At 46.5% G+C, this 21,902-nt stretch overlaps 1 protein-coding gene across 1 annotated transcript in view; it reads right to left on the reverse strand.

Moving 5' to 3' along the window:
* Positions 1-1,192: 1,192 nt before the first annotated feature.
* The window catches only part of LOC128727570 (protein alan shepard), a 174,397-nt gene continuing 153,687 nt past the window's right edge, over positions 1,193-21,902 (reverse strand). The window contains exons 5-11 of the mRNA XM_053821498.1: positions 17,491-17,729; positions 12,901-12,959; positions 12,408-12,532; positions 4,325-4,466; positions 3,864-4,231; positions 3,596-3,766; positions 1,193-3,519 (exon numbers count right to left, since the gene is read on the reverse strand). Coding sequence (XP_053677473.1) covers positions 3,349-3,519; positions 3,596-3,766; positions 3,864-4,231; positions 4,325-4,466; positions 12,408-12,532; positions 12,901-12,959; positions 17,491-17,729 — 1,275 coding nt within the window. The 3' untranslated portion in view covers positions 1,193-3,348. The remainder of the gene's footprint in view (positions 3,520-3,595; positions 3,767-3,863; positions 4,232-4,324; positions 4,467-12,407; positions 12,533-12,900; positions 12,960-17,490; positions 17,730-21,902) is intronic.

Consider the following 21,902-nt stretch of genomic DNA (forward strand, 5'->3'; position numbering starts at 1 on the left):
CGTGGGGAACTCCTGCCAAAATCACCGTCTTTCTCATATTTCTACTCCACTAGCTCGCATCAAGCAGGAGCATGCTAATCGCAGCTTCATATTCTGTCTCGTTCTACTCATGATCCTTTATTTATCCGCCATTCCAGTACGGAGCTTCGTTGGCGCTCTGATTTTGGTGCCGTTTTTGGATGAAGCTCAATCTTTCACAACTTAGCAAAATTTACTGTTTTCTGGGCATTCTTGATCCTATTCTCCGATCGTTCGTGATTGATTTTCTTCAATGCGTAGAGTACAACATAGTAAAACAAAAAAAAAACAAAAGTGCTTCGTTCATTTAACACGAAAAAGGAGACAACAGAAAGGGATCAGCGCGAATTTATGCAGTAAAACATACGTGTAAGAAGTGTAGCCTAAAAAATGGGAAATGTTTTAGAAGTGTTCTCTCACAATGCTTTCGATGCCTACTTTCACTACCGGCATACTCATTCCAGCCTTCGGTGTTTCCTCTCCTTGCAGTCTGCACGCCAATGGTTTCCTACTCAATTCGTTTTCAACTATCTGTGGCCCTTGGCTTGATGATCATTACCCCTGGTGGACTCTCTCTCTCTTTCTCTGGCTTCAATTAACGTTTGCATGCTCTCTATCACAATCAAACCAAAGACAAATGTATACAAAACAGGGATAGAGAGGAGAAATGAAAACCAAAGTACAGACGGTTCCAAAGCTAGTCGCCCAAAGAGGTCCAACTTATGAGCTCTGCTTTTCCATCTGCATTTTGAATATTGAGTCCGCAGTGAGGAAAAGAAACGAACACAAAAAGAGGGACGTGAACAAAACAATGAAAAGAGTGAGCGCGCAAGCGGGGGCAAAAAGAGTCCTTCGAAAAAAATCCTACTTAACGTACTAAACACTCTAAAAACTAACCTTATTAAGCTAGCACATGATGGGCGCGTCTCCGTTGCGGGATTGACTCTACGTTCGAGCGATCGAGAGTTCCTCCGTTCTCGTTCTCTAGCGCACCCGCCGTGTATCATATCTTCAAGCAAACGGGGTTTGCGATCGTCCTCATGTTTGTTTGATTTTTTTGTCTGGCGTAGTTGTTTTTTTTCCGCACAGTTGAATTTAATCTCCTGTTCAATGCGTTAGTTTATCCGTCACGCAAAGTAACGCTTGTCTTCTGCTAGGATTTCTGCTATCGCCCTGATCGTGGGATTCTTCAGATAAATCATTCGTTTTTCATAACTAAAATATAAACTAGCTTTTTTTTTTTGCTTCATCTTCCACGCAGATAATCGCATATTGCGCACCGGCGCAATACCGTTGATCCTCGCGTACCCTAGGGTTGATTCCTTCTCTTCAAACATCACTTTAAATTCCCCCTGGCTACAAATTCCCTTCCCATTGTGTCTTACACTATTCCGCTAAACTTCACCTTCACGTTTCGTTTTAAATTAACAAAGACAAAAACATTTTCCGAAGAAAAAAAACAAGGAAAACAATAAATTAAAATTAACTCTACTAAAATCGAGCGACACATCCGAGAGGAGGAGACCAATCCAAGAGGAAAAATAATAGAAAGAATGGGTATTCTAAAGTCGCACCGCAGGCAATTATTCGTTTGTTTATCGTGGGCAACCGGAAGCCAATCGTCATTTTGTGTTTATCTAGTGCACTCTCTTAAGAGATTACGGTTCAGCAGAGGTTTAACATTCTTTGCTAACACGCGTCCATCGCTGGGAGAGCTGGGGATCAAAATATTTCCCAGGAGAGCGATAGGCTAGTGTGGGATTCTATTATTTCACCACGAAACAGTCGAATTTCCGTTCTTTGGATGATCGTTTTTGATATAATGCAAATTTTACGGTGACAAACAGTTACTTTGCAACCACCGAACAATCACTGAACTGCTCGGTTGCAAATTACTCCATGTGGCAGGATCAGGTATCCTTTTAGTCTTTATAAACAAAACTAAAAAACAAGAAAAAAAATACTATGTCAATTTACAATCCATTCGAATGATTTTCATACTGATTGCGTCTCCCATAATGTGGCAACAAAAACTGTTCCTGTTTGTCGAATAAAATGTCCCTTGAGGAGCAAAAGGAATGGTGGAGAGTTACCACACCACCATTCGTACAAGGACATTACGAGAACAGGTTTTTCTTGCAATATTTCCCTGGCTGGACGCGTTATCAAATGTTGACCATTGCGCATCCCTTCCGTACAGCGTACAGGAGGGGTGTTACTCGTTTCGCCACACACAGCTAAACCAAGACAGGTGTTTCATCAGTCGTTCGTGCTCCTAGCGATCACAAACTGTGTCTGCTTGTGGATATTGAGTTAGTGGTTGAGGTTCGTCTATCGTTTCGCCTGCGGCTTGCAGCTGCAGTTTGTTAAACTCGCTATGATTTCATTCGTTCGTACGTATTTTTCATTTGTAAATCGCGGCAACATTTTCGCGCCTTTCGTGTTACGGCACACCGTTTAGCAGCAGCTTGTGTCAGCTCTCGCCGTACTCTCCATTCGTTTGAGGTATCTTAATTTATTTGGCCTACCTTCGGGAAGGAAAGCAACGGTGTAGAAAGTTCCTACCGCCAGCGCTCGATCTTCGCATCATGCTTTCCACGCGTTGCTTATGGCGTTCATTTCATGTGCAAAATTGTGTAAGTGCGGATGTGGCTGGTTTGTTGGTGTGTATGCAGTGTTTTCCCTTACAATAATGTAACCGTATGAATCCGTTTTGTTGCTCAGTATGCGCTCTTTCAAAATTGCACAGCTGATCGCTTGTGATCGTCGTTTGGAGGCTTTGGCGCATCCTGCATCCCATCTACACCATAATGGCATCCCAGCCGATCGAGAGACAGAACCCCACATTCGAATCATATTACACTAATCTTCGCGTTCGTTTCGTCGTGATGTGTCGCTATTCTCCATAGCTGTCCTCTGCTGTTACCCCAGTTATCTTATTGCAATTTCCTGGAATCGATGCTTTCATGCCCCTGCCGTTCATCCACCCGATCATCTGATGGTAGTGGGCTTCCACGTGTCCTGCTGGTGAGCGGAAAGATGCTTTCGTGTTGCTCCCTGTTTGAGGGAAGGGGGGATACTCGGTGTTTTCCGGATTGGTTGCCCACGCTGTAGTCGTCCGTCCGTTGTCGTCCCTCGTCGTTGTTGTCATCGTCATCATTATCGTCCTTGTTGTCGACCCTGCTCTCTCATCCTCTTAGTCCTGCAGATAGTGGTGCGCGTGTGTGTGTGTGTGTTTGGATGTGTATGGGTGTGGGTGTATGTGGCTGTGTGTCTTGGCTACGGGAGGGCAGGCTCTCTCTCTGGGTGCGACCCCCGGATGTAGTAGATCTACTTCGGAGCGTGCTGATACTGCGTGGTGTAGGCTTCGTCCGGCGAGGCGGCCGTGCTGGCCTGTTCCGTGTCGTTCATCTGCAGCGTGTGGATCACCGACGTCGGGTGGGTCGGATAGTACGGATAGGATGGGCTGATGTACTGCTGTTGCGGGAGAGACAGGATCGGCTGCAAATGGGAAGGATGCAGAAATACTGTTATAGCGGAGATTTCAAAGCCATCACAAGCGAAAACCATCACTCACCGAAGAACCAATCTGCAGTGTGGCCAACTGTGGCACCATGCCGTACTGCACGGTGGCTGGATTATCACTGGACATGATCATCGAGACGCCACGTGGCTGCACTGGCGTCACACCGTCCGTCTTGTACGGGGTGCCAACGCTCAGATGCGAAGCGGGCACCTGAACGTATTGCTGCGGAAAGCAATCGGAAACATGCATTAAACACTAGCTGCGGGTTCGAGCAGCACGTTCGGATCCCACTCTGTCCCCTCGTGGCCTCTCTGCATACCTGCTCTTCGACCGGTGCAATCGCCTGGGTCATCATGTAGCTGGGCACCCACTGGGAACCGGGCACGGCATAACCGCCCACCTGCGGAGTGCTGAACCCTCTGTACGGCATGTTGATGTGCGTGCCAACGTTGACGCCGATGCCGTTCTGCTGCATGTTCGGATCGTAGGTCACCGGGATGCCCTCGGTTCCTTCGCGCCAGGTTCGCGTGTTCGGGTCCGGGCTCTTGAATGGATTCTTCTTCTTCGAGCCACCGTCAGCGAACTTCACCAGCAGCGGTTCCTTGGCGCCTGGCAGCTGGGTGCCATTGAAAATCTGAATGATCTGCTCGCACTTGTCCCGCGATTCCATTCGAGCGAATCCGACACCTACAGCGTGTGGGGAGACCAAAAAACGACAACGATCAGTGAGAGCTAGCCCGAGATGGAGTCTGCATTAGGCGGGTCGTCGTCCTTGCGTACCTTTCGACTGTGCGTTCTGATCGCGCAGAATTCGAGTCGAGATGACCTGACCGTACTTGGACAGCAGATTCTCAACGTCCGTTTCTTTGTAGTTCAAGGGAAGATTCGCGATGTACAAGTTGGTTGGATCCTGCTCCTGTTGCTGCTCAGCCGGCACCACCGTGGCGGGGTCCAGCGATTCCGTGCGTTAAGATGCACCGTGGGGGTGGGGGGAGGTGATTGATTTAAAACGGAATTTTCGGTGGGGTAAGAAACGGGATTTTTGTTTACCGATGGTACACAGGGGGGAAGGGGAGAGGTGGGTGTATAGGTTTGTTTTTTTTTTTCGTTTTCGATAAAATAAAAAAAAACCATAAACATAAACGGAAAGGGAGAGAAGAAACTTCATTAGTGTTGTTTTGCGTGGATCGTGCGGTGCCTGCGCGAAGCTCTCTCTCTCTCGTTGCGATTTTACAAACTGCTCGTTTCTTTGGCGGATGGTCTGTGACTCTAATTGCTGGGTCTGATTGCGTTTGACCGTACAGAGCGATATGTGGAACGGACAGAGACAGTGGAAAATCATGACTGAGTTGACTGAGTAAGAGATGAGGTAGACAAACACACACACACACACGGGCGGGCGGGCGAGGGGGGCGGGTAAATGCGGATGCTGTCCCTGTCGAAAACGCGCTTTCATTTTTGGTTAAGAAGGATTCCGTTCCATCGAAAGAGATACACAAGGGGTTCCGTGGGGTAAATGTCCTGAAGTTAAACGATCGGAAATAACTCGCAGCTGGTACAGGCAAAAAAGGATCTTCCAAAACCGGATTCCATCGTCAGGGAGGATCGTACACTAGCGACATCTACAGTGAAAAAACGCGGCGTTCAATGGCATTAGCAACACTATAATTTCCATAGCCGTGGAGACACGTGACTTGAGAAGGAGAAGCAAGGAGAAGTAGATTTTGTATAAAATTGTAATGAATCTAACAGTATGATGCCCCGTATGGATGTAAGTGATTTTCGTTGCGAAATGCTCGCTACGAAGTTCGCAAAAAACAAAAAAACAAGCATTCAGAAGAATTAGATTGTAGCATAAAAAATGTCATTTTGCAGAGTGAAAACGATTGTTCGATGAATGCTGCGTAGAGTATAGAGAAATGAAATGAAAAAAATATATGATAATGTACCGCGATGAGAACAGACACAAGACTATCGATGAAGAGGGAGGTCCACTAGCTTTTGTCTGAATAACTGCTCGTCTAGATGGGACGTATGTCTAACTGCTGCTGTTGCTGCTGCTATCACTCTGCTTATCGAAACTGATACGAAAGAACGTAGCTTGCTATCGAGGGACCGGGACAAACACTAGCCACGAAGGACGAGAAGAGCGACCGCACGTAAAAGCCTCCTGACAATGCCTACGCTTAAATTCGAATCGAATACTATCTTAATTGTAAATTGGTATGGTGATTGGCCGGCTCACTATGCACGTTTTTTTGGTTTAAATTGGTTTTTAATTATTTTGTTTGTTTGTTTGGTAGATGGTAAATATATGATAGCAAAACAAATGCCGCTAGCTAGCTAGTTTACAGTAGTTTTAATTGGTTAAGTATAATATATAAAACAAAACAAGAAACAGTTTAAAACAAAGGGCAGTATTATACAAAGAGAGAAAGTGATTGTGTGTGAGAGAGAGAGAGATAAGAAAGTAGTATTTACTATACAAACAGTACATGTACGATGTAGCAAGTTCTCTCGCTCGTATTTACTCTCTATTGGCGCAAACAACCATTTCTGCTAACACTAGCTGGATGATAATTATTACTTTTTTTATACTCTATTATTAAACACCTCTGTCAAGTAAATCTAATGTATTCAAAATTAAAAACCAACTAACGTATGCTAAAAAAACTGTATGCAAAACGACTAAATTAGCTATATTCAAACCACTACGGAAGAAGAAAAATGCTTTCCTCCTTTCCGGCACAATTCTTCTGGGTTACTTGGATTACCACGGGCAAGGTGTTTTTTCGCCGGGATGAGATTGTTTCGATTTCTATCTGTTTGGTTTTTGTTTTGTACATTTTCATTCCACATTGCCAAACTCGAGCGAGAGAACACGAACCGATTGAACCACACACGCCGGCGCAGCCTGTTAATGCACATGTGGGTGTTGTTTGTTGCACATGGACACAAAAAGAGATTAGCGCGCGATTATTACATTGGGCATACGCCCCGAAAGTGGTACAGGATAGAGAGAGAGAAAAAAAAACGATGCACAAGATATACACATATGGTACGTGTGATACATTAAGTTAGCATTCGATTAGGCTGGTTAATATAGAGCTACCGGAGCAATGAGCTTTTGTATTCTCCCGTTGGAGTTTTAGACACGGAACGAAAGAGCTTTCGTGGGGCTCTTTGCGAAGTGCGTACGTCAAGCACAAGGCAGCAACACTAACGTTTTCGGCAACAAAGGCGGTGCCCTCTGCGTTATGTTATACTGTACACAATATGTAGATTGTTTTACGATTTGGAATTCGTTCTCGGCTTCTTATTTACATCAACCGCTGGTACCGTAAACGTACCCACCACGTGGGGCTCGAAAATTGCGGAGTAGAAAAACGATCGAAGCAGGCGCGCCCCCTGGACGAAGTATACACTACAGTCTAGACTACGGAGGGGAGGCCAGCGTTTTGGGTGGTGCTGACGAACATAGTACAGTTTTTTTTATTATGGGAAAGCACAATAAAACGGGTAAAAGAAACGAACGAACGAACGAACGAATGGGGGGCCAACAAACGATGGAGCCAAAAACTCTTACGTACTTTGGAAAAGGCTAGCGAAAAGTTTTACATTTTTACTGAGACTATACAGTTGGTACCGAAGCGAGTATACGATACGGATATTTGTACTCTACACCTTGTACAGGGATGGGTGGGTTTTCTAAAGCGGAAAGCAACAGTTCGGGAAACGCAGAAACCGATAGTAGCCACCATCGTGGTGAAAATTTGTCGACACAGCGAACTGATTGTACGTCAAAACAAAAATAAATGCATCCTGTTTAACACGTGAAAAGCTCACCAAACCACACAAGACATCGGAAGGAATTGAAAACACAAAAAACGGGAGAAAAAAATTACAATACGTATAATGCGCTGTTTAAGGATTTCATTTTCCGGTGCCGGGACGAGTAAAGTGTTGACAAACCGTTTTTCCACTTTTACTGCCCGCGCCGCGGACTGATGGTAAAATTGATAAATAAACCGGTCGTGAAGTGGAACGAATAAAAAAAAAGAAAAACCGAAACAAAACCTCGCTTCATCTGTCCTTGGCCGTCGGAGGCAGACCGGCAAGGCTCGTAATCCTCCCGTGCAGAGGGATGGCTGAAACACACCACACCAGCTATGGTGTGTATGGATCCTGGCGAGCGTAAAAGCGAAGGCTCCCGAGGAAAATGAAGGTAAAAAAATAGCACACACACAATGGCAAAAATGGCAGTTTATCTGCAGTTTATTACCATACACACTAGGCATTACACACTACCCATGTCCGGCCCGGCGAGGCGCTGTAAACCGTGTAATGCGTGAGCTGCGGCGAGAGAGCTGAAGGGCTGCAAAATAAAGCCCTCTTGCTTTCCATCCGTGGTGATATGAAGGCCTCCTCTCCTGCTCCGAGAGAAACGCGGCCAAAGATGCAAATCGTGTAATTTTTTATCGTTTCTCGTAAAATGATTACGACCAAAAGGTAAAAGTAATCCAACGGAAACGATTCATAAATCTTTTCCTGCTTGTGTGCTTTTTCTTCTTCGTGCGTAGGGCCGGTAGCAAACGCGATGTAAGGATACACACGGATACATGAGACCGGAGAGTACACTGAACGTCGGACCAGCCATAGTAAACCTTTAGTAGTAGTTGATTCAATGTTTTTTTTTCATGCTTACTCCCCCACCGATAATTATTTCGAGTTGTGGCGCAAACGAACGCTAAATTGAACAGAAATCGAAATAACTAACACCACCGCTTTTCGCACTTACATCGACCATCAATTTGGCCATTAATTATAACGCCACGAAAAAGGAATTGCACACAAAAAAAAAACAATCACATACCCCCGCCGTGGGGTGAACTATCGGGGAAAAACTTTATCGTAAGTGGCGGGTTAGCAGATAGCGAACGGGACCGTTTTGTAAACTGAAACGGCTAAAGGTGGACAACTTTAGCACAACGGAACAACGGGAAAACAAAACGCACACAACACGCTAGTGGCTAGTGGCGGAAAGGATATATGTTTTTTTTTTTTCAAAATGAAGGAATACGAACTTCAATCTACTAACGATAAATAAACTCGAGGCTTAGGAAGTACTTGAGCAGAGCTACCATCCAAGTCCGGGGGAAGGATAAGAGGATTCACCGAATGAGGATTTCAAACCCGTACGTGGAACAACAGCAGGAGACTCGTGTGGGCAGCAGGTGGCCACAAGAATAAAGCTCCGGAACGGACGAAAGGGAAGGGCAAACACGGGATGCGCGCTACGAAGAAGAGCGGGAAGAATACTAACAACAAAACACGAAAAAGGACAACAAACCGGTACACTATCTCTGTCCGCTAGGCAAACGCTAGGCTCCTCTCTCTAGGCTGACTAGGCATATATGGTTATAAAAAGAGGAAAGAAACAAACAAAGAAGAAAGAAAAAACGCCGGAAAAGAAGAAACCAACCGCTATTCTAGGCGCTAGGAATGCTAAGTATAGTGTGCCTTGGCGCTATTGGGGTTCGGTAAAGATACAGAAACACACTCGGCTAAGTAACAAACTTGAAATCGAGTAACGGGGGTAATAGTAGGCGGGAAGAAGATCAAAACGCTATTCTATGCTGGAGGCTCTGGTTGTATCAAACAGTCGAAGGAACTCTCTCGAAGGATCGAAGGTGGTGGGCCCATTTCCAGCTCGTTGTCACCGAGGATCGAAAGGAGAGGACGGACAGAGGTTGTTGTGTGTTTGTGGTGATCAGTTTCCGGTTGTCCGAGAGTCCGAGAGCGAAAGAATGTCCTGATTTTGTGTCTCGAATAGGCGGGGTGGTGTCGATCGCGCGTAAGGGATTCAAACTTAAGACCGATGAAAAACAAAAACACGCCAAATTCAGTCAGAAAATGAAACAAACAATAATCTAAGCAACCAAACGAAACAATCTACATAATGGCGGGGCTTTGGCTGGCTTGGTTGGTTGGTTAGTGGTCAAGGTTTTCCGTGGTTTTTTTTGTTAAATACACAGTACGAATAAACAAATCGGTACGAGCATTCATACAACACATTCGAGAGCATTTTCTTTTTTTCCCTCCCCCGCGAGCACACAACACACGCATGCCCCCCGCTCTCTCGTGGACGTACTGTTCCGGTCCCCCGGGTTAGTGTAGAGAGAACCCGCTTGACAGATGGGGTGGTGGTTAGAGTGCTGGTAGTGATTGCGAGTTCGAGGTTTGTTAGTAATTCGAGCAGGCAGCGCAACTAGCCGAGTGGGTGGGGGAGAGGGGAAAGCTCGTTAGTCGGGTGGTGGGTGTGAAAGGGAACATATTACAGGTTTCGTGCCAATTCACAAGACTGTACAAACAGCGAGATCAATGTCGATTTTCAAGGATGGATGGAATTTCATGTGCGTAGTGTTTGTGTGTGTTTGTGGTGTTTTTTATTTTTATTGTACGCCTTTTTTTCCCCATTTGCATTGCCTATTTTCTCGGCTTGTTTTTCGCTCCTTTGACAGGCAGAAGCCACAGAGAGTATCGAAACCAAGGCTGTGCGCTGAGCAGTAGACAAAAAAACAACAAAAAGGATGTGTTTTTCTTTCCCTGTTCGTAACCAACAGTCCAAACGGGACCAACAGGGTTCCCCGCTGTCGCCCACACCGGGACAGGGTGGATGGATGAGAGCAAAAAAAAAAGCCAAACAAAAGTTCATGAACTTTGACCCAAACAACGTTTGCATTGAAATTTCATTGGAGTGTAATATTAATTATTAACTCGTTTGTGTTTCCTCCTCACCGTTCTCGGCGTGCGCGGGGACGGGGTTGGAGAAGGGCAAGTATACATTGCACAGCACAAAGAAGAAGACGGAACGAGGGTGGGAGGATCCTCCCACTCACCCATTCACCGTCGAACATTTTCATCACCTAGGCGAAAAATTGGTTAAACATAATCAACGGAGAGCCTTTGCAGAAGGATTTTTTCTCCCTTCTCCGCCAGACTTTTCGCATGCAGCAGAAAAGAAGCACAAAAACCACGCGAATGTATAGAAAACACAAGAAGCCAACCGGAAGTTCCGTTTCGCGTAAGCGCAAGGAAAAGTTTTTTGCCTTCTTTATGTGTGTGGAGAGACGGTGTTCGGTTTTGTGTGTGAGTGTATTTTGCTTCATTTTTTTTGTTCAGCATGTTCTCTTGGTTTTTGGAAACTTTGTCAGATGTTTCTTTTCTTTCGGCAAAGGATCAACGTTCTTTTTTTCTTCGTTAGATGCTTTTTTGTTGCGGCTAGGCTTTTCGCCCAAAGAAGGCAGAGTGAAAATTAGCTTACAAATAAACCATTCAAATCCATTTGGAGTAGCTGGAAGGCGGGCGCGGAAAACACACGCCTTTTGTGGTAGCCTCGGAAAAGTGTATGGATGTGTGTTTTCACACCGTTTTTTTACCATTTTGCTTCCTTCTGGGCCGCGTACGGTAAGGATAAAGTTATAATCCGCACGAGTGCGGCGCGTGCATTCGGAAGCGTGTTTTTACAATGGATGCCGCGCGTAAAACCAGGCCACCCCCGCTACAGGGATTACATAGTTTGCCAAGCAAAAAGACCCACCCCCGGGTTGGTGTGTTTTGTTTCTGTTGCTTCTTCAACATATTGGAAACATAAATATACCGAGAACCGACAGTACGGTTCCGTCCAATAGGGCAACATTTAAACGCACAAAAGTGATAGCACATAGATTGTTGGCTCGATTGTTCCCTTCCGTTGTAAATAGGGTAGCTCCATTTTGCCAAAGTTTCTTCGGGGGAGGAAAACACGGGAAACATTCAAACCGTTCCGCAAAAGGGTCGGCAAAGCTCCAAATCCTCGGTTTACCCTAAAGTAATTCTTTCCCCTCAAGAAAGAGGAAGAAAAATAAGCTCAAAACACTCTTCAGATGGGCAGAAACGGAAAACCGGTTCTAAGAACCCTTCGAAAAAGGGAAGAAACGGATTCACGTTGATCAACAAAATGAGATGAACTAAATTAAATAATGAGAAAAAATGGATCATCAGCTGACAGGCGTACACACGCCGCGTCACTATTAGTCGGACCGGTGGATGGTAGGTTTTTCTGAGTTGCACACGGTGCAGAAAGGTAGAATTTCCTGCTTGTTTCCCCATTCTTGGTCATCCCGTTGGTCATTCGTTTCCGCGTTTGGGATCATTTTTCACCTCGGATACAACTCGGAAGTTTTGTGCGATCCGGAGGGATTATGTTTACTTTTCTTGGCGTTTGCTTCACAAGATGGTTATTTATTAAACACTCCTTTGTAAACGGACAAAGGAGAAGAAAATCAAGAGGATAGTGAGATCCATTTGGATGCTTTCTTGGAAAACTCTCAACAAAGCAAAACTTATCCAAGAGAAAATGCAAACGAATAAAAATACATCCTATTAATCGTTAAAACTCGAAAAAAGGATAAAAAAAAACAATCAAAGAGGAAAAAAAAGAGGTTTCAAACAAGAGAAAACCAATGCAATAGTCAAATGTCAGTGTAATGGATTGTCGTTGGTCGTTTGGATCGTCTATGGCGCAATAATTGGTTTATCCTTCCCAGCCCGATCGGCTAGTAGCGAAGGAAAACTGTGTGTCTGTGTGTGGATATGTCAGCTTCCAAAAAGGATCGTTTTAGTACGGTTGTTCAACATTCGATCGGTTACTCTGTTAGACGTGGGTGATGGTGGTGATGGGAGAAAGTTGGCTGGTGGTTGGTTGTATTTTTTTTTTCGTTTTTCTTCTTCTGGTTTAGCTAGAGAAACGGGTTGTCTTCTAACAAGAGAGAAACAGTGGAGTGGGGAGGTGTAAGTATTACTTGCATGCAAACAAACGTACAATGGCCGGCCTATGTAGCACCCAGATACCCACTTTGGCCATCTGAGCTTGGATGCCCTTCGCTTGAAGCCCTTTGACGGCACCCTCGGCACACGACGGCGACTCGAAGTCAACAAATCCGTATCCTGTGGGTGAAATGAATAAAAAGAGAGAAAGAGAGAGAGAGAGAGAGAGAGAGAAAGAGGAAACGAAACGAGAGAGAGAAAAAACGAGTAGGAAAATGAAAATTAATGAAAATAATCGATCATCGGTGGGTGTTTTTTTGTGCCGGCAAGAAGCCGTACGAATGGGTGTGGGTTAGCAACTGGAACGGAGTGTTTTTAGTTTATCTGTATCGGATGTTGTTGCCATTTCATGTTTCCTTTTTTTTGTGTTTTTTAGCAATTCACTTATTGCCACTTTGCGCAACACAATGTGTTTTGGCAAATTGGATGGAGACTTTTGTCATTCGGTGGGGTTAGTTCTTCTTTCTTTTTCTGTCACATGCGCTTACCTTTACACTTGTTTGTTGTTTTATCTAATATTGCCTTTGTTGAGATGATGTTCCCATACCTGAAAAAAGAGCGGAAAGAGAAACACATTGATATAGTATAGCATTAAATGGAATGTGCTGTTGCTCTATCCCACTAGCTTCACATGATGGTGGGTACGTTGAATAAAATAATTAAATAATCATTTGATTGGGTTCGATTTGGTTAAAACATGGAATGTTGTACCCTTCCCGAATGATCTCCCAGCCAGCCAACCTCAGGTATTCCTCCACGGTTTGGTTCGAAACGTTAATCGGGAAAAGGAATTCCGCGAACATGAATTTATCAAAAACGACGGACCGGGTAATAATTAATGGCAAACAGTTTCCGATTTTCCGGAAAATTCCACCACACCGTGTGTCCTTTTGCTCACCCGAAGCACACGTGGCGCGCGTAGCATCATTAACGTTCGCGATAATTCCACCGACACTAACGATTGGGTGGCAGAAAACTACTACCACCGATTGGGGGTAGGACACGTTTTACGAAGCGTTAAAAATACGCCCTATTTTTCGTTCCGCCCGGTGATCCTTCCGATTGGGAATAAATTTTTCACCTCAGTAAGAGTGGAAAATGAGGGGCAAAAACAAAAAACAAAAAAATAAATAAATAAAACGTGAAATCACGGCAAAATTTTACCCACCACCAAAAAAAAAAGGGTGGAAAATCTGGGAAAGCAGCGAGAAAACAAAAAGTTGGGTTCTCTCGAAATACACAAAAACGGTAAAGGGCAGGAAGCGGAAGCTGCAACACCCAGCAGCCTGCCCCATTCCCAACACAGCCGCCGTTGAATGGGAAATTAATTCTGGAAAGATGTACTTGAAAGTGTAAACAATTTCCGGTAGGCGAAATTCGCCTACCCACAACCGGTGTACCGACGCCCCACTGGTGGTGTGTAGGGGTTTTATGCTTTCAGCAGGTTTGACCGTTCGGCACAAAACTCGTTAGTGCAGCTGCGTGCACTGGAGGAATGGCGAACAATTGCATTCCCGGGAAAATGGTGGCGCGCTTGGTGAGAGAAGGGCTGGTTGATAATTAAGAGTATCCCATTTCCCAAGCCGTGTGGCGTGAAGGACGCTGGTGGTGGTCCATAACAAGGCAACATAAACACTGGCCCATCACACTATCACCGGGCTTTGGTGTTTTATTTTATTTTCCCAAAAAGAAGGAAAAACCCTACAGCAAAACAACGCAAAAACCACGAGCCCGTTCCAGTGACCAACCGGACGACTCCGGTGTTGGACGGCGAATAAAGTGCAATAGTGCGGTGTTGCCCATTAAAAGAAGCACAACACGAACGAAAAGCTACAAATGCACGCAAGGATCGCATGATGTGGAAACTAAAATAAATATAACACAAAAAACGGAACAAAAACACAGCTCTTCATGGCAGCTAGTGCAATTGAAAAAGGGAGGAAAAAATATCGTATAATGCAAATTAGCGACTAGAGATGTCGGAGACAAAACGAGCCATTAGAGCGGCATGGCGGAAAGCGTTGGGAAAACCATCGCGCGTTCCAAATGGACTTGTGGCATTCGTACGTGTCGCTAAAGGTTCAGCGAAGTGTTGAAGTGACATTTGAAAAGTGATTTAAATCCCTCCCGAAGCTTTATCACGGGCGTACGAATCGGTCTAATTACTCTGTTTTCCGTTTCCTTTCTCGGAAGTAATAGAAATAACTCTCGCAGGATTTGAATGTCACGTCACTTCATGTAACAATATTTGTTGCTCATTACACAACGAACAGAGAGATACAGTGGGACATGCATATAATCTGTTTTTATCTTCTCGAAGCGGTTGCGCCAATCAAACGATGACAATGGGGAGCCCCAAGACGTCGGAATAACATATTTATTGATCCTGTGTTTGCACGCTTCGCCAAGCGCCAGAAAATTATTGGCTCCTCGGTGGCCCAACTCGGCAACAGCCGGATGCTGTAGCGAGTAGAAGCTGTTGTGCGCCGCTTGGATACAAGTAAGCGGCAGGCAGCACGTGGAAAAAGCGGAAAAACGCAATAACCGTTGGGTGGCGTGTCTAATTATAGTCGTCCTTCTGGTGCTTCCTGGAAGGGCCAAGACACGGCGCCTACGCACGTCCTGCTAGATTATGCCAGCGCGAATGCCTTTTGTCACTTTTATAATGCTCTCTCTCTCTCTCTCTCTCTCTTGTCGGGCTTCGAGACACTTGCTTTGCACGTTCGCTGTCGTGATTTGTTTGGCAGAATATCGAAAGTGGAGCGTACCGTCATCGTCCTGCGTTCCACCGACAGTTGACCTCCAGTGCGAGGTGTTGGAGGACCGAAAAGGACACCAATTTGCGATGGATGCGTAGAAGAGATTGGGCTTTTATTCCGCGCAACACGGCGCGAAACCGATTTGCCGATGAAAAGGGCATCATTTTTCGCATCTTTCCATCGCACCCCCAAAGCGGACCACACGGTCTTTTTTTTTGTTGGCTGTGTGGTGAGAGAGATAATTTACCACTCCCGTGATCAATTTCGCCAACACTCGATCGCGGGTGGCAATAGAGTAACAACAACGTCGGCAAAAATGAAGAGGAAAAAGCGTATGACAGCATGTATCGACAGGAGCGTAAACATTTGCTCACTTATCATCGTTTCGTCGTGGCTTCCCGTTCCGTCTGTATCCAATTTATCTTCGGCCACCGTCATCGTTTCCATCGTCAAATAAGGCGCACATGGTCGGGTGTAATGATGGAGTTTTTTTTGCCCGAAAATTAATGCCGTCCAAATAGGGCGGATTCGCACCGTCCGTTGGCCGCGTGCGTGCGCTGACTTTACGACGAGCGCGCTGCAATAGCTGGCTCGTCGCGGGAAAACGTTCCACGAACCGGTGCAGAAAGCCGCTCGCGTCAGTGGCGAGTGCGCGATTCTCGTTGAATATTAAGCGAGAAAAAGGAGGGCCAGCTTGTGAAACGAAGCCACCGATGAACGATCGCCTTCATTAAGCGATTTTTAGTGACTTTGTACAGATCCGTCTCTCACTCTCCGGCCATAATTCCTACGATGATTGGTTTGGGTGGACGGGGCAGGGTGAAATATCGATGAGGTTTTCTTCCTGTAGGCCTCGGGATGGAAGGATATCCGCCACCACGGATAGGAGTAGACGCGAAGGGCATTTTCATACTTATTTCCGGTCCTTCCTGCAGCTCATTTTCAACCGCCCTTCGGAAAGTCTAGTTAAGGAAAAGCCTTCTCATGCTTTTGGTGCACAGCTAAAACACACACACACACACACATTGCTCCTCGGAACACACACACACACACACACACAACGGAGCTAGCGGGTTCCGAAATGCCGGTGAAAAGCGCGCTCCCAATCGAGCGGGTCGACGCGCCCCAGCATCAGACCATGGCATAATTTCCATGCTTCGCATGAATAAAAGATTGATTGTGGGATTTGTGGGCATACACCCATCCGCGCCAGGCACACATACACACCCACGTCGCACGTCGTCCCTGGCCGTGTCGCCGAAGGTGGCCAGAGGGTGGTGCGCGATCGGAGGAAAATATTAACGGCCCAACGGAAAATGGATCCTCCCGTGGGGAGCCTCCACCGAAGAAGGACGAATCGGGGAAGCTGCTGGGAGGAAGAAAACTCATTTAGAGTTATTGTTCCACAAAAAAAAGAAGTAACCCCCGGTCGAGCAGTGCTGCCAGTTTGTCCCGGCCAGATATGGGTCTAGCGCGGACGGTGGACGTGTGCCGAAATCCCGAGTGGCAAAATGAGTGGCTGCTGAAGGGCTGGCCGGGCAGCAATCTCATCTCATATATTCGGCACACGGGCGCCCCCACGAGTTAGGGTGGCCATCGCCATTAGTGAAGGGTGCGCCGCGTTGGGTGGCCTGGCTTTCCGGCCTCCCGGTAAAGTGCTGCAGGATTGATGACATTTATGCGCAATCATTCGAGAAGCGTGAGCTTTTTGTGGTCGTGTGGCCCATGTGGTGTGGAAGAGTTTCGGTAACCAGTATATGTGTGTATATTTGTGTGCGAGTTCATAACACGTGAACGCCGTTCCTCTTCGACGACCAACCCGGCTGGATCGAGCAGGGAACCAGAAGAGGAATATATTAAAATTGCTAGCAAGATGATTTTGATTTTAGTGTGCTTCGAAGGGAAATTATCATGACGTAGGATTTGGATGAGATTGAAGGGATGAACAAAAAAAAAGCTCCACTAGCTTCGTGAAAATGACACACTCTGAAAAGTCCCATTCTCGATTGTTTTTCAGTGAATCATAGTCAATTGTGAAAGTGACTGCAGAAAATTATTCATCAGCTAGTGACTAATCATTCTACAGCCTCTAGTCGTTTTTATGAAACCCCAAACGTAATATAGACTCAAGCGAATGCAATTCACATTTTTCGATGACAATTTGTTTCCGATTTATGCGTGTAAGCTCGATCGCGCACTTTGTGGCCCTTTTTCCGCTAACACACAGAAGGCGACAACCCCAGGCGCCCTCTTTGCTAATCCAATCAAACATTAACTCGATGCGAAACTCCATCCCTTTTCTAGCTTTCCCATACTTACTGTGCACACATGTTGACAAGATCCTTGTCGGTCGTGCCCTGCTGCAGGCCGCGAATGTAGAGGTTCGTTTTGGACAGCTGCTCCGTCTGCTGGGGCGTGTTGCTAGGACCCATCGTGTTGTTTGTGTTGGTCGTGTTGCTCAGGCTCGTGCTCAGGGTGCCGCTCTGCGAGCCCGTGTTCGACGAGCTGCTTGAGTTCGTGTTGCTGGGCGACGCTGCGGTCGGCACACGCTGTCCGTACTGGCGTGTGGAAGAGAGACAGAGAGAGAGAGAGAGAGAGAGAGAGAGAGAGAGAAAGAAGATTAGAAGGATGAGCATCAGCATGAAACCATCGGGCGAAATACGTCTCCTCGTTAGACGGGCGGCTCCATCGGAATGCATCGCCGGTGGCAATTTAAGGGTACAATAAAATTAAATAATTGAACAGCAAGATATACGACGCTACCCGATGCGGCCCGTTCCAATCTGGGGTGGTGTGAGTTCCTTTCCCTTCAATTCGCAGTTCGCGGAATCCGACAACTGCTGAGCCAAGGCGTCGAATTTTTCCTTACCCACGAGGCAGCGATGGGGCAGTTTTCTTTGGTGTAAAAGTTTTCTGCCACTATTCACACATCCCAAAAAAGGAACGCTGCGAAAAAAAAAACGGAATCCTCTCTGCAAATCCTGACCGGTCTAGACGGAAGCGCGAGCGCGCCGAGAAGCGAAACTAATGAATCTTGCATCAGTTGTTATTGTGCTTTGAAGTGCGCTGAACCGAGCCCATCGGAACCGAGCAGGAGAAGCCGCCTCTGTGCTTACTGCCGATGGAGGCGCCCGGGTTTCCAAGGACGCCGCGAAAGATCACAGCTTCGAAGGGACTTTACTGTTTTTTTGGTTTGTTTTCATTTAAAATCGCACACCAGTTAAAAGGAAAACGGCGAAAACGAAATAAAATCACCCCCAGGCGATATATACGGCCCAATAAGACGGGAAATCCTCGCCAGCCTTCAGAAAGGATGCTCGCACACACACACACACACACAGCTGCGATGGGCTGACCTCTCGAAAACTTGCTGCCTCGCCTTTCGGCGGGGGCTTGATTAATTCGAAAATTTTAATAAAACATATTTTCGCTTCACCACCTTTCCGACCCGGCGGAAATTCCGTGTTCTGTCATCATCCTCGCCGAGTTTTCCATGCATCCTTGAATTTCGAGCCGCTCGAGAGAATCCCGATTTTTCGTCGTACCGCAGGCAGCGCCGCTGGCACGAAGCAGGACTCGAAAACTTACAAATGGGGCCCACTCTCCCAGCCGTGGATCACAAAGTACACAGATAACAGGAAAAACCCGGCTGCCCGCATGCAGATGAAGGCCTGAACGCGGCGCTGCAGGAGCAACTTTCTGGAAACTTTCCAGGATGCGGAAGTAAAATAGCAGGGATATTTTGCCAAACAGAAAAAAAAAGCCTCAGCCAACTGTGGCCGGGGGGGGAGGCCACGAATACACATCAAATAATGTACATTTTTGTGCACCCCTTTTGCCGACAGATTCTTGTGCCGCAGATGTGGGAGAAGAAAGAAGCTGAGTTAAAGGGCGAATAAAAAAAAAGGGGTCATCCGTCTATCACCGGTACGCGAGCTTCATGGAAGGCAGTCGACAGGACGACTCAGGCGCGCAGGATATGCGCATATATACATGATCCCGAGAGGGCGCCCCCATTGTTGGAGCTTTCATCCCATCCCAATGGAGAACTTTTTCTTTGATTCGTTCGCTTCTCTTCATTCATTCGGAAGCATTCGGAAAAGGCATTCGATTTTTTCTACTTCTTTCGATTGCTTGGCATTTTCTCGCACATCCCAATCACACACTCTTGTGCATGCATGAGTTTCTCGCAAGACACACATCCACATGCACGCGTCGTCCTGCAGCATCAGGGACGAACGCATGCGGCTCACTTCATCAGTATGCAGTGGGGCTTGGAATTTGTTCCCATCGCTCGGTAATGCTGAAATATTTATCCGATTGTATCGGTGTCCTTCGCGCGGGAAATGCGCATTGTGTCGATTTCGTTAAGCCCACGGCCGCGGCGAGGGATTTTCGCCATCGCGTTCCAGCTGCCATGTAACCGGCCATAATTCCGGAACCCGTTCACACCAGGCGGAGGGCTTTGTTGTCGCCATTGGGTGGAACGCAATGAAGCGAAAGCTCCCCGGTAAGCCCGTAGTAGTGGGTGTTTTGGGATCTTTTCACCAAACTATTGCGAGAGGAAAGCGTTTTGACGGGAAAACGATCCCATTCATTGACCGTTGAGACGTTCGTCGACCTCATGGGGGCTTTCAGGATGATCCGGGGGGTTCGATGCTTTCCGCGTTTTAAAAGAAGCATGCGTCGATGAGTACGATCTTTTGGCCATCGACCACGCCCAGCAGCAAGAGAGGGGCTATTTTATCGATCTGCCTCGGAGCAATTGTCTCTTCCCAACGGCGTGGGTGAAATGTAATCGCATGGACAGACACATTAACTACAATGTTCAGTCCCGCCAGCTGCAAAATTCATTGCAGTAAACCAAAGCAAACAATCTGCTGTTGATTTTTTTTTCTCTTCCCCGATGAATGCCACCGGAACTCGCTCCGGAAGTGTGGTTTCGAGCGGAAATTATCGTGACGAATGGTGGCAAATTGCTGCCAGTTCGTGGAAAAACACCCAACCAATTTGCTGGCAGTTTATCAACGTGACCGTAACGTGTCGCGCGATGGTGGTGATTGGTGTCGGTTTAATTAGAGGAGTGTTTCGTGAAAACGCCTCAGCACGAAAACGTTCACGCGTGAGCTTTGCTGAGCTTTCTGAAACGGGCTCTTTTTTCCCCCACACTCAAGCAATGGGAGCATTTTATAGAAAGAGTAATAAAGATGCGGAATGTATTGGAGCGAAACGAAAATGGAAGGTAGCATCATTTAACGTACCACTTTTTGGTGTGTGTGGATGAAACCCCCATCACACGGGCACTTTGCTACGGTGGCAAAAAGCAAACAACCCCCAACAAACCCTGCCACACCGGTTGTGAGTGGCATTAAGTGTGCGAAGGGTGGATGGTTGCGAGGGTGAAAGTCACATGCCATCTTTTATTTTGTGCCCGCGGTGTCCATTACGCGTGGAAGATGGGACGGAACACAGAAAGACGGTGATTGGTTTCCCAGATTTCGACGCCCCCGGTTGTTTCTCGTTTGGTCTAGTTTTTTTTTCTCTCCTCCGGCAAAGTGAGCGTAGGGTGAAACTTTCCGTCCGATTGTGCGCCCGTACGCACCCCACCGGGGAAAAGCGCGTACGCACGTGACTGCTTGTGGAAAAACGGAATGGGGGGAGGGATTGAGTTTTCCTTCCCCAAATGGCTTCTTCCTTCGGGGCGCGTCGCATTGCACTGTCGGCAAACGCAATAACCGCATTAAGGGTGAGAAGGGTTAGGCAGTAGCATAACGAACAAAAAAAAAAGCCAATAAACATTCGAGTAAAATGAACGAGAATAAAAGCTGGAAAAGCTGAGAAATTGGTCCCCACCCGTGCACGGAGGGAGGGATAGAGGATGTGGAAAATATGTTCACTTCTTGCCTGACCCATATCGTGGGCATCATGATGGTGGACCGAAAACGAATGCCTTCGGGGTGTGGAATGAAACACACCATTGTCATTTGCCATCCGCAGGGTTATATTCAATTCGAGTGCTATCGTGTGTTTTTGCTGCACCGTAGAAACATGTTTAAATTATTTTAGTCCCTTTTCATCCAGCAGATTACTGCTCAAACAACAACGCCATTCATTCATCTGTCGCTTGAATTTCTGAACGATAACCTGCTGACGTAGTGGCATTATTTGACGGCACAATTAAGTGTGACATTTTGACGTTCTCGCGTTCATTCAGTGCCTCTTGTATACAGGCAGAGATGTCCTTTTTTGTTTTGTTTGATAAGGAAGCCCATAAACTCTCGCACAAGATGAAGCTCTACATTTTGTTTTAATGAGATTGAAATATATGCACAAACTGGAGCGTAACTGATGTGGGTCAATAAAAATTGCCATCGTTGCCCGCGTGCTGCGAAATTCCGCACACACACAAATTGTCGCTGTGCATGTTAGATTAAATAGCATCACTGATAAACTCACCGTCGCGTAGCTAAATTGCCGATTTTTGGTCGCGTCCCACACGCTTACATTTAATTTATTCCTAAAGCTATCGTCAGGCACCGAACGCACGCCTTGGTCTCGTGCAAACAAAAACCCAAGCGAGCATCATTTAAATCTCATTAACTGGCAGCTAATCGATATTCCAAATACCCACCAACGCAATGGCACATACACACACGCACGCACGCACACACGTCACTTAAGCCCAATTAACGTGGGCGAAGGAGGAAAGAAAAAAAGCGTCATGCATGGAA

The sequence above is a fragment of the Anopheles nili genome, chromosome 3 (genome assembly GCF_943737925.1).
Source record: "Anopheles nili chromosome 3, idAnoNiliSN_F5_01, whole genome shotgun sequence".
Lineage (NCBI taxonomy): Eukaryota > Metazoa > Arthropoda > Insecta > Diptera > Culicidae > Anopheles > Anopheles nili.